The sequence below is a fragment of the Tachypleus tridentatus genome, chromosome 4, assembly GCF_004210375.1.
Source record: "Tachypleus tridentatus isolate NWPU-2018 chromosome 4, ASM421037v1, whole genome shotgun sequence".
In the NCBI taxonomy this organism is placed as follows: Eukaryota; Metazoa; Arthropoda; class Merostomata; order Xiphosura; family Limulidae; genus Tachypleus; species Tachypleus tridentatus.
In genome coordinates, this window is record NC_134828.1 from 59945372 (window position 1) to 59958234 (window position 12863).

The following is a 12863-nucleotide window of genomic DNA, read 5'->3' on the forward strand; positions in this document are numbered from 1 at the left end:
CTTTAAATCATATTTGCAAACAAAGTTGATTATATAGCAGATGGCAATGATTAATTACACCATATTAAAGTCATACTTAATGACATGCTTTAAGAACTAGCAGTCATGATAGAAAAATGTCCAAATGAACATGTGTAAAGGCAGTAAACATTAAAATATCACCTGATTATTAGTAATCTCAATGGACATTTATATTAATTTTAATTGTTTGTTAATTTTATTTTTACAAGTTTTTCTACTAGAATCTATTTGTTGGTTTTACAGTTTTAGCTGCCATATTTGGTGCAGTCCCATTTCTTGGTGGTTACTGGGCCTGTCTACCTGCAGTGCTGGAGCTGTGGTTGGTTAATGGACAAGTCTTCCGAGCAGGACTTATGTTTATTGGCCAACTTGCACCAACTTCTTTTGTTGATAGTGCAGTCTACAGTGAAATTAAAGGGTACTTGCTTCAACTTTGCCTTAAATATTGTGTAATTGTTTACAAAATGTGTGCATATAAGTTTAGTCAGCTGGTTACTACAGAGATTTAGTTTACACTTTTGCTTATAAAACTAAGAGTATGAATTGGGCTCATCAAGTGTTTCCAAGTGAACTACTGCATATGATTTTTGGTGTTTGCTGGAGTCAAGTATTAGTTCTGGGAGTGGATCAAATGTGAGCCATGAAGGTAAATTTGAAAGTTGAAGACAAGATTAGAAATACAAAATGAATTTTCTACTCGTTAGTTCTTTGCCAGTGAAGGTAACAAATCTAATCAATTTCTACTTAATTTTATCTTTCAACAAAACTTCTATTCTTCTGCTGACAGTACTGAAGATATGCTCAAACAGCAAATATATCCAGAATATTTGAAAAACTTAATAAAAGCACACGATATCATCAATATACAGTCACTTTGTGATAACATGGTGACTGATAACCTCCCATTCTTTCAGACAAAATCTTGTATTAAAGAAGGACCAAATAACAGATATTTTTCTAATAAACAGCAGCAAACTCTTGAAAACACTTCCTTACATTTAAATAAAATTACAAAAATAATTTTTTTTCTTATCTAGGGAACAGTTTTTTTTATATTCATTTTTATAACTCTGTCCCAAAATAAAAAGTAATGTATCATCACATAACAGTAAGTTTAAAAATTGTTACACAAAAGATCTTAATCTATAATGGAGCATAAGATTTTGATAAATGTCTTATCACTTACAACTGCACCTTTTACTTAAGTTTGGAACTCACCAAATATTGTAATTTAATGACCTTATTAATGACTCTACTAGTGTTATCATGGAAAGTTAGATATGACTAGATCAACCATGATGCCAAAATAAAACGTCTACTGAACAAAAATTAAATTTTTTCCCCACAATTCTGTAATGAACATCAAGTTCTTTATGTTCATCATGAATTATTTATAAAACAAATTGTTTCTCATAAACCTCTTCTGATCATGGATTTACACCCATCTTCAAAAAGAGAGATCATGTTGGAAAGCTCCCACAAATAGAAGCATCCAGGCTTTGAAGTCATCCCAATATTCATAATAAATTGAAACCAAAAATGATAAAAAAAAAAAAATCCCTTAGGAACCTCGGAACTTATTTCACATCTTAACTTCTGCATGAGAACTATTACTAAGATTACACTTGATAGTATTTCTTACATACTCACACACAGGTTTCTGATGATTGTCTCTGTGAGAAAGATGACCTTCTACACATTGATTTTAGTATATACTATACAAACTGATTTAGTAGATCGTACTATCTTAATTACCCATCACACACCAAACAGTTACCTATTGCCAATTTTTCTAACAGACAGCTGGTATGGGTATTAAAACTATTATTAAACTAAAGTAGAGAACATCGTTTTGGCCTGCTTAGGTCATCTTCAGGTTAACCATTTGTTTAATGCTTTCTTTCTTTTAACAAAACTGCTAATAATATAAGCTGTGATAGAGATGCACATTATCACCTACTAAAAAACTTTCTAAACATTGCACCACTAATGGATGTAACAATGCATCAATTTACAACATTCAAAATGCTCTCCTAAGGCATGTAAAGTTTAGTGTGGATACATATCCTGTCCATCCCAAATGACACCACTACTATATGCTTGTCTCTATTCATAAAATTGAGACTTCATATTTTCTTGAAATCTCACTACATGCATAAACATGTTGAAGGGCTAGAGCACATAAATTCATTTAAACATGCTAACTCCAAGAAAAATGCTTTATGGCATGTGATTTTACTCCAAGCAGTGTTTTTAATTAAAAGCAGATGTGATGGAGAAATGGGACAGATTACACAGACGTTGATTCATTGATTTGTTCTAAGCTTAGCACACTACTGTATGACTTTTATTAGTGTCCAGAGTGATCATATACCTTATTATCAAACGTTATTAAATTGGGTTATGAAAGTTGTAGTCTCAAATGATCATTTGTGGATATCAACTTCAGTAGTAGATGCTTTCATACCAGATTGTCTTGCATTCATTTTATACACAAATTTATCCAGTAGTGCTATTGGCATTATTAACAACAATAGTTGTGCCTGTCATAGATAGAATTGCAAGTTCAAAGTATGTAAAAGAATTATTTTGAGACTATAGAATTTGTTAATATATTTCTGTAATTTACAAAATGAATATAAATACTTGTGTATTTTACCTCAGATAAGGTTTTTGTCATATTTTGTTATAATTTATAATATCCTAAAATTCTAGTATTTATGTTTAACACCTAGTTATTTATTAAAATCTCACGTTTTAAACATTTTTTTGCAGGATATATTGAAGTTCTCAACCTAGAAAACAAAAATTATCTTTTTATCAATAGCATTTTTAGCTTGAAATTTAGCGTAAATATTTAGAAGCAACTCCTTTATTTGTAAGTAATTGTTTATATTGAGTAATGTTTTATTTGTTCTCATATATCTGTATCAGAGGTGGTCATCCATACCTGACTGGTCTGGCAATAGCTGGTGGAGTATTCTGCTTGGGATTTAGAGGTGCTCTGTTTGGGCCAATGCTTCTTTGTCTCCTGATGGTGGCCATTAATATGTACAGTTCTATGATGCAAGATACTTCAAGTACAAGAGTAGGTCAGGGAGGAGCCAGGTCTCTTCTAAAACGGTATATGTTTAAAGTATTATGAATATAACTTTTTTTTTATGTGAAACTAATATAGTAAGTATTACATGCTGATAGTTATGTTGGAAGACGTTACTTCAGTTTTTTGGTTTTTTTTCAAAGCCTCATTTTGCTGTAGTGTATGATTTCATTTGATGTGATTAGATTTTGTTTCATTTTTCCTGATAGATAAATTTTCAATGTTAGATTTATTTCATATGATTTTATACTTTTGTTTCTATGTGCATGTTTGGCACAACTGGTTTTGTTGAAAGTGCACAAAAATATAGCACAAAAGAGATCTGATAGGATAATTTTATCATTTTTTAAATAGTTATCTCTGTTTTTATTTTTATCAAATTTTGTTGTAGATCTGCATGTATTAGAAAATTATTTAATGTTTTTCTACAGAATGAACACAGTTGAATAGTGCCTGAAAGGCTGATAGAAAATGTATTTACCTTTGACTGCATTAAATATATGTAAGTAAACAACTATTATGGGAAAGAGTTTCACTTTTTTGAATAATTGGTTTTAAGGATTTTTAATATTAAATGGTATATCAGCACAGCTTATAACGAAGAGTACTTCTAAAAGATTATGTTAATTCTCACAAAACTAAATCTTTTGGAGAAAATTAGCATTACAAAGGTGTTTTGTTTGGAGTTATTATAGTGAGGAATAAAAGTGTTAGACATCAAACTGTAAGGAATGTACAGTTCTTATTTATTAGAAAGATGTTTGCAGAAAAATGACATTTAATTAGTGAAACTCCAGAAAAATCAGAAAACCCTTGATATTGTACCATATGATATTTTACTCTGTTCTTAAAGCTTGGTAGAGAAGAACCCTGCACAGTGTATCATATACTACTACACTCTGTTCACAAAGCTTAATTGGCATATCTGTATCTAATGTTTTGTTTTGTTTTGTTTTTTAACATTCACAGTGTTAGAAGTAGATAATGTTATTTCATATTCTTGAGTACCTTTTTTGTATACAAAAATCAACATCAAATTTGTAACATCTTTTGTTTATATTTTTATTGCACACTGTGTCATATGATAATTAAGTTATCTCAGTAATTTGAGAAGGATTCATTTATCTCTTACCTTATTTGTTTTAATTAAAAATACATGATGTGATATAGCAGCAAAATCTCCAAAAATTTGTTATTAAGGTGAAGATCTAAAGATGAGTAATTAAAAGTGAAACAAACAAATAAGGTGGGTACAGATTTTAAAGCTGGTCTCAGAACTATTTACAGTTTCTTGTAGGTATGTTGTGACTGACTTTATTAGTTATTGGCTGCTATGAGTCAGATAAAACATGACTTAGCTCTTGATATTACTTTGTGAGTTTCTGCAAACATTTTTATTACTAAGGATATATATATTTATATATATGTAAGAAATTTAAATTGTCTTTTTTCTCCTTATGGTTTAGTTTATTTTACAATTGTGTTAATACTTTTTGAAAGACAAAAAATATTTTAGAAATTGTTAGAAGCTTCTTCAAATTGCATTTTATATAAAAAGCTGGAGATAAGTTTGAAGATAATATTGGTTATTTGAAGCATGGAAAATATCTTTAGTTTGTTGTTTAATTTTGTTCTTGCTTTTTTAAGCAAAAAGTAGATAAGTTTAAAAGTTCTTAAATTGTGCAGCTATTTAGTTGACTTTTATTTGTTATTAAGTATTTTAATATTTTGCAAAAAAGTAAAATTAATATTAGCCCTATTTTTTAATTAATGGTAAAATAATAAAACTTCATTTTTGCACATTTTGAACCTTTATTTTCTTTGTTATTTTGCAGGACCAACAGTCAGTAACGTGATGAGTTGTTTGCTTCTAGTGGATGAAATGGAACAACTCAAGTTTCATGCTACTTTTTGTCCTTATTCTTCAGGAATATTTAAAATGTATTAGAAGTAGTCTGCACTTGTAGATCATGGAATATAATGTATTAACAACTAAACAGTAGTCTAAGTGTTTTGTACTAAAGTATTGTCTTTGTGTTAAAGTAATGAATTTATTCATTATATGAAATTGGAGAAGAATAACTGTATTTGTGTTTTTTGTAGTACTGCACTGTGTTCTAAAATGAATGAAGATAAGTAATGTCAGTATTAATTGCTTTACAATATAATTTTCGTCTGTGCAGTAATTTCATTGTCTAAACATCTTCATAGGGATGTAGCTTTTAATTCTTAGTGTAGTGAGGGTTAGAATAATTATATATTTTGCAGTAACAGATATTAACAGTTATGTTTAAGTGAGCAATAATATATTTTCTGTCCATAAGTTAAAACTTGTATGATTAAGTTTTAAAAATTTAATTATTTTAGGTTTTTCTTAATGTGTTTTATGTCTGTTGTAAGAAAAACATGAAATTTGTGTAACTTGTGAAAATACTGCTTTGCTTAAGTAATTACCAGAGAGCAGAAACAAATTAAAAAAAAATTATCACATTTTGGTATTGTTCATATTGTAGAAGTCTCAAAGTTATGAAATAGTTTTGATTTCAAGTAGTGTACTTCAAAGTATTGACTGAAATAACTGATTAACAGTTTCTTGTAGGAGTATGCTAAATGTCTGTGTTTCAGACTGCTATGAGTTAGTTAAAACCATGGCTTAGCTTCTAGTAATGTCAAAAGATATTTTCAAAAATAAACTTTTCAATTCAGCTGTTTGTTCATACAAGTAAATTGAATTACATGTTGGATAATTCTATTGTTGTTTAGAGTTATTTGACAAATAAACAATATTGTAAGCATTCTTTATAGAAATCATATATGCATATTTTATTCTGGAAATTCACAATCAAAATAATGATTTTTTTCCCCCAATTATCTGTTTGATACGTATGTGTATAAAATATATTTTCATGTTTTGGCATTTTTTATTAGGTTATTATGTTACTTTTAAAAACAGAGTTTATATGAAGAAAATGTTTTGTATTTTATCATACTGTGATTTTTGAGATTGGTTTAGTTCTCTTTTTTTTATGTATAGACTTCTGATTTTTTATAACTGTTTTAACTAGTGACCACTGTTGATTTTATCTTTATTGTCAGGTAAATATAGATCCTAAAAGTGTTCCTCCTGTTAAGACTAATAGAATCAGCATAATGTCTATAGATGGTAGTGTTACTTATGCTGTGCTGTTACATATATTTCTTAAGTTAAATATAAAAGTAATAATAATAAAAGATGAAATATCAATAGAAAACAGTTTAAAAAATAAAGCTCAGAATATTTTAACTTCATCTGCAATTAGAGAAAAGTTACAATGTAAATAGTTATTTCAAAAACAAAAGAAACATGCAAAATGAAGGCTAGATTGTGTATAATATATACGATAGAATAATTTCTTTTGCTGAATAAAAATGATGCATTCTTATGATAAATGGAAAAATCTATTACTGTTGTGTGTATCTTGCAATGAACAGTTTCTGGCACTATTTGTTCCTCTTTCTTTACTTTAAGAGTTGTAGTTTTGTGTGTTTGTAAATATTTTAGTTATTAAAAATAAATAGTAAGTATTTATATAAAACAAAGTGCAGTTGAAGCAAAATGTGATAATGTTTACTTGTTATTTAACTGTGTATTTATTTGCTTACATTGTGTGACTGAATTTGCTTTTTTTTAATGATGTTAAAGAAACTTTTTAAGCATTACTTGTTCAGCAATTAAGCAGGAAGATTCCAAATACTTGTGTAGTTATAACATTAATTTATTATTTGAAACTATGTTTAGGTCCATCCAAAGCAGTGTTGTCTTTTTAATTCCTTTATGTAGTTAAACTTGAACATTTTTAAAAAGTCAGAAGATATTTATTATAAAAAAAAATGTCTCTACATAATGCACATTTAAATAAAATATAATGGTTCTTTTAAATAAATGTCTGCTTTTCCATGAAAGTAAGTGTTAGACTTAATTGTAACATTTCTGTAGTTTTATTTAAAAATATATATAGGTATAGCACCTCTGTTTTGTATATTGAAAGGGTAATTAGGTTAATAATTTCTTACCAAACCTAGGATGGTACTGTAAATGTATAATTAAAATATTGCATTAAATTTAAAATCAGAAGTTACCTACTGTTTGCTTCACATAGTTAAGAACTTGTGTTGGAAATTCAAGAAGATATATAAATGATCTTCTAAACTTCTCCAGCAATAGTTTCATGCAAATGCAACATTACTGTGCATCATTTTTGGGCTATCAATAAAATCTTTACTAGCTTGTATGTTGTTTCTCATCTAGATATTTAAAAGTTTAAGTTTCTTGTGTTTATTGTTAGAAACACATGAGCAATGCCTAGTTAATTAAAAGTAATAAACAAAGGTATAACATTCGTATAGATGTAATTTTTATTTCTACAGCATGTCTACTACTTATTAAAACCATTTTTTATTTTTCATGTGAGTATCATAAGAAAGAATAAATTACTTTTTAATATTTTTACATTTAAATAGGTATATTTTTCCAACTCTTAAGTTTTGATATAAATTGATCATAGTAACTTTTATTGTCTTTTCAGCTTTATTATATTTTATGAGTTGCTTTAATTTTAAAATGCACCAAGATGCTATGTATTTAAAAACTTATAAAATTTGTACTAGAAAATGGTTCATTTCACAACATGTAATATTTTGGACTTGTTGCCTGAATCATAAGGAACACTTTGTTATGAGATCCAGTTTCTATCTATGGAGCGTAATCTAGTTAAATGTTTTGCATTATTTAGTGGAATGTGGTACATTGGTCTGTTAGGTGTAGTAAAATATTTTGATGTGTAATGGCTATGTTTTATTAATGTTAAAATTGCAGAACTAATCTCACCCCCTTAAACTGATATTGCAGGGTTTTACTGACTCCTTCCTCAGAGGTTCAGAAGTAATTTTGAAGGATTATAATGCTAATTTTTTAGATTCTATCCCTCTGGTGGGCACAGAAAAATATCATTGTACAGATTTATGTTTAATATGCAAACTAAGAAGTTTCAGCTGACCTAATATTCTTCATTAGTGTCAAAGTACTTTGACTTGTTTGTTGCTGGTTCTTATTATAGAATATTTTGATCATATAGCTAATTTAAAAAAAAAATGTAATGCTTAGAAACATATATTTGCACTATCAGTATAGCTAGTTAATATTGTTAATATATTGTTTAAGTCAAACATTACCTCGTTTCTTGGGACACTGAAAGTGAGAAGCTTCAATCTCATTAACTAATGGGGTCATTATATCAGAAGCTGAAACTGTTGAGTAAGCTAGAAGGTTATTTCTGAAGGAAGCTGTTGCACTTTGAGTATTTTGTGCCTTAGATAATTAGTTTTGTCAAGTTACTGCTGGTATGAAGTCATTACACAGTATTTTGTTTGTTTTTCATTTAAAATCTGGCCAAATATTGGCATACCAAGTTTCTTATCCAGAAAACTAATTTTATAAAGTATACCTCTATTTCATATAAGAAGTATCTGTTTTGATCTCTGTGTTAAAAATGAGACAGGATTAAGTTGTTAATTCTTCTGGAAGTGAAACATTTTTAACTACAAGGAGATCTGTAACTCTGTTTTATTTGAAAAGAAATACAAAATAAAACATTGTGAACCACTTTTTATGTGCACTTCATTTTTGTTGAGGAAAACATGGTAGTAATAATTTATGTATTCTTGCTATTCAGAACTGCTTTTTTACTTGATATAAGGTTTTCATTAACTATTTAAGGGATTTTGAGTAAAAAACGATTACATTACAGGACTGTAAACTCAAGTTGACAAATAGTCTTGATACCATATTAAAACAGTCTTCAACATGTGTTGTGTAGCATAATATTTCTGGTATTCTAATTAATTCACATGGGATTGGTGTTAGGTGAGCTGTTCTCTATTTCAAATTGAATTCTTTGATCCTAAAACAACAGTTCATTTTGATTAATTTTTTGGTACCAAGTTTAATTACAATTAAGGTCAAGTGAATTTAAAATGCACTAATTTTAGGTAATCAAATATTGATAAGAATAGGATGTAAACAAATTTACTAGATAATCTTTATTAATACTGAGAAATAACTAAAGAATTGTGAAGAGCTTTTACTGAAATATTAAGTAAATAAAAACAGTTAAAACAACATTTTCCAGTTACACGATATAAGGGTTCTTAATTCTATTTATTTGTGATTTTACACAAGTGTACTACAAACATTTTATCTTTCAAAACGTACCTTTCCCTTACACTACAGCTGTTACTATACTGCCAGGGTTTTTACCTTTGCCCACAAAAGTATTGGTCTTTCTTTTTCTTACTTGCTCCAGTCTTTTATATCTCACTTGCTTTCCCTTGGCGATATTTGTCTTCTGACATTCTCCACCTATGTTAATGTGTCTTGGTACTGTATATAAACACGTTATTCAGATGATGTAACTTTTTTCGACAGAGCATCAGTAAAGTGTTTGTCATGGCTACAATGATTTGTAGATATACTCTGATTATTGTCCGTGTTACCTGGTTGATTTTCATTAAAAAAAAATCCATCGGGTATCTCAGTTGAGCTCAACTGACTCTTATCTGGATATAAGACATAGAATAGTAAGCCTGGCTCTTACATTTCCCTCTTTCACTGCACGGATGGTTCTTTTTTTTTTTTTTTTTGGAACGAGGATATCATTCGAATGCCTCTTTTTACAGAAGAGGTGCATATCCGAACAGTCAAAATTGCAGGGTATATGCATGGGCAATGAGGCTTACCCACGCAACGTGTTAGTCTTTCTTGTTCTTCAAGAGGTAATGCCTCATGCTCTGGGATTATTAAGGAGAATCGTCAAGCGTTACTCCAACTATTTCACAGTGGTATCTTAAATTTCCCGTCAAGGGTCACTTGGTCAATTATTTTCAAACTTTGAATCTCATTTTTCTTGTGACTACTACTATCATATCAGCTTACAAGCTTGCTATGTTACAGATGATGGCTGTGGTAACAGATTAATAGTATCGGTCCAAACAGATTCTCCTCACAGAACAGATGCTGTATCGCAAGGTTTTTATTTTGAATTGGCTCTCGTTTCAAATACTGATAATTGATTGGTGGATTGCCCACTTGTTGGAACACCCAACTACTGGTAATTTGGTCTCCAGTACCTCACCTTCGGGCTTTGGCAGAGGATGAATTCCATCAGGATGGGAGAGAATTACAATTCATATGTTACCCAAGGTATTAACTATGATTTGTTCCAACCCATTATCGGGTCCTGTCTATAGCACTGGATTGGCAGCTACACCCCGGCTTCTGCTTCTGCAGTACCTTCAAGAGTACCCATCTCTTTTACTTCCTCTTTTGACCAATTCTGTAGAGGCAGCCATGATCTAATATGATACTCCTGTTATTCAGAATATCAAGCTTGAGACATGTAGGTTATGCAGTCCTTCGCATTTAGTTGGGGTTGAATTTTCATGGTTACCATGTATTTGTTTCAGGTTTTACTTAGTCCTGCAATTGACAGAAATGGCCCACATATCGGTAATGGAGTATTGTAAGGATATTGAACCCAAATCAATGAGAAATTCCAACTATAACTCGTATTTTGACCTGACTTAGCTCTTTGGCACGGGTTCTGCATATTTCACAGTCGGCCTTATCAATTAGAGTTCAATACTCGAGACAAAGTGTTTTGAGTCCCAAATGATAATTACCGACATTTAACTGATTTATTAAAATGGCATTACATGTTCTATTTCAACAACCATTTGTGGCTTTTATCTGAAGGTTTATTTTTCGTTGCTGTTCACCTACAGACATTACCAGTCAGAGTGGTTTAGGCTGACTGTCTACATGACGTTTTATCGTTCTACCTACGTCTTTAGACTCATTCTTTTTCCATAAGACACTGCCAGCTATGAAAAGGGATAAAACCTTTTCACCAATTAATCTGATCTCTATCTTTCACTTCTATGACCAACCAGATTTCGATTGTTTATTTTATCCATTAATGATGTTACAGGTTTCGTTGCCTACACTAATTTCTTTAGAGATGTTAGGCAACGACTGTTTATTTATTGAAATAATTCAGTTTTCCATAATTATCCCCGGCTACATTGACAAGGTGGGTTGAAATTGCTCTATACTGATTATTCTGGGCTCTCTTTTGAAAGCATTGAATCTTCTGCGAGTTGGGTCTCGTCAGATTTGTCACAATTCTATGTCCTTATTAGTTGAATTGCTCAGTGGAGAACATTGTGCAGACTCGTATATGGACCTCACCCGAAACATTTATTTCGCATTATTTGTGTTATCTGTCAACAATTTCATCTTGGGCTGTTTCACTGCCACCTGTACCTATTTAAACCACTTCTACTATATTATACAAATGAAGGAATATTTTCATTGCTACGCTTGTCTCTTCTTTATCTATCAGAGATCTTGACTTTGTTTTCATAGGATCCCACACTTTTGCAAGTGTTGCCTGGGCAGATATATGTTTTATGAAACCTATTTCACACTGGCAATAATTAAATCGATATACATTGTCTATGTTGCAGCAGGTTCTGCAGAAATGAGATGTTCCATAATACCACCTGCATGCTGAGTGGGTAGTATTACTCTACTATGCTGGACCGACACTCGTGGACTATCATAAGTAAAGCGAAAGGGGGTCCTGCTTGTTCCTGATAGACATTAGATTGAATAAATCAGGTTCGGTTTGCTTTTAAAGGTTTAGATAACTTGGTTCATATATTACACTTTCTCCGCGACCCTGGGATTACGAGTCGTTAAGAAAGGTAAAAACAAAAATAAAAATGTTTTTATTAACTTGCATGGTGTCTTCAAGTGGATCAGTCGTAAGATGTTAGAGTTGAAACACTAAAATATATGATTCTATTATGCACAGCGTACAAAGTCCATTTTGTAGTCTTGCGGTAAAAAACAAACATGAATGTTATCTATTAGTATTTAAAACGTAACTTCATCTGGCAAATCTAGTTTTTAAATATCATTAACAATACCAGCATTTGTAAACCAACTCCTTGAATAAACTGAGTCCAAACCGCCTTACGATTTCTTGTTTCATGCAGTCACTGTTAAAAATTAATATTGTTTCAGTTGACTTCTGTTACGGAAACATAGTTAAACTCAATTCTGTAGAATTTTGCATTTGTTGGCAGAGGAAATTCCCAAATCATTCACAATACAGATTTCTTCCACAGACTCGAACCGAAATACGCCCATATTAAATTTCCTGAAGTAATTATTGTAGTGTAATTTTTGTTTTCAGTTTGTAATATATTCAGATACTGTAATGACAATACCAAAACCAGCATAGTTCATCCAAGTACTATGATGAACTGTTAAAACTATGCTAGAGAATTCCGGTAACAGTTTTGATCTAAACAGACAGAGCTAACTCTGCTCAGAAATTAGTATGGATTGAAACTTTCACTGCTAGAAATAGCAATATGCACACTGATTTTTACTTTACTTGTATTTCATAGATGCATTAGCTTCATTTCTTCAAGTACAAGCATGCTGGGGCAGTATTATTTAGACATCAACCTGTAGTTATTATGTATAATATTCCTTTATATATTTTTGAGGAAATATTTATTTCTCCTTCGCTTTCACCTTTGCCTAAAACACTTAAGAGTGTAGCTTTTACTACATAATGTTAGGGCGATGAAGCATAGTCATCATTCTGAGTACTTCTTCTGCAAACTCGTATTC

The 12863-nt window shown here is 30.4% G+C and overlaps 1 protein-coding gene across 1 annotated transcript in view; it reads left to right on the forward strand.

Annotated features, from left to right (window-relative positions):
• Positions 1-8759, forward strand: part of LOC143249223 (transmembrane protein 245-like) — a 35773-nt gene extending 27014 nt beyond the window's left edge. Inside the window, 4 exon segments of the mRNA XM_076498699.1 lie at positions 265-439; positions 2956-3144; positions 3553-3623; positions 4957-8759. Of these exon segments, the coding sequence (XP_076354814.1) occupies positions 265-439; positions 2956-3144; positions 3553-3571 (383 nt within the window). The 3' untranslated portion in view covers positions 3572-3623; positions 4957-8759.
• Positions 8760-12863: the final 4104 nt, after the last annotated feature.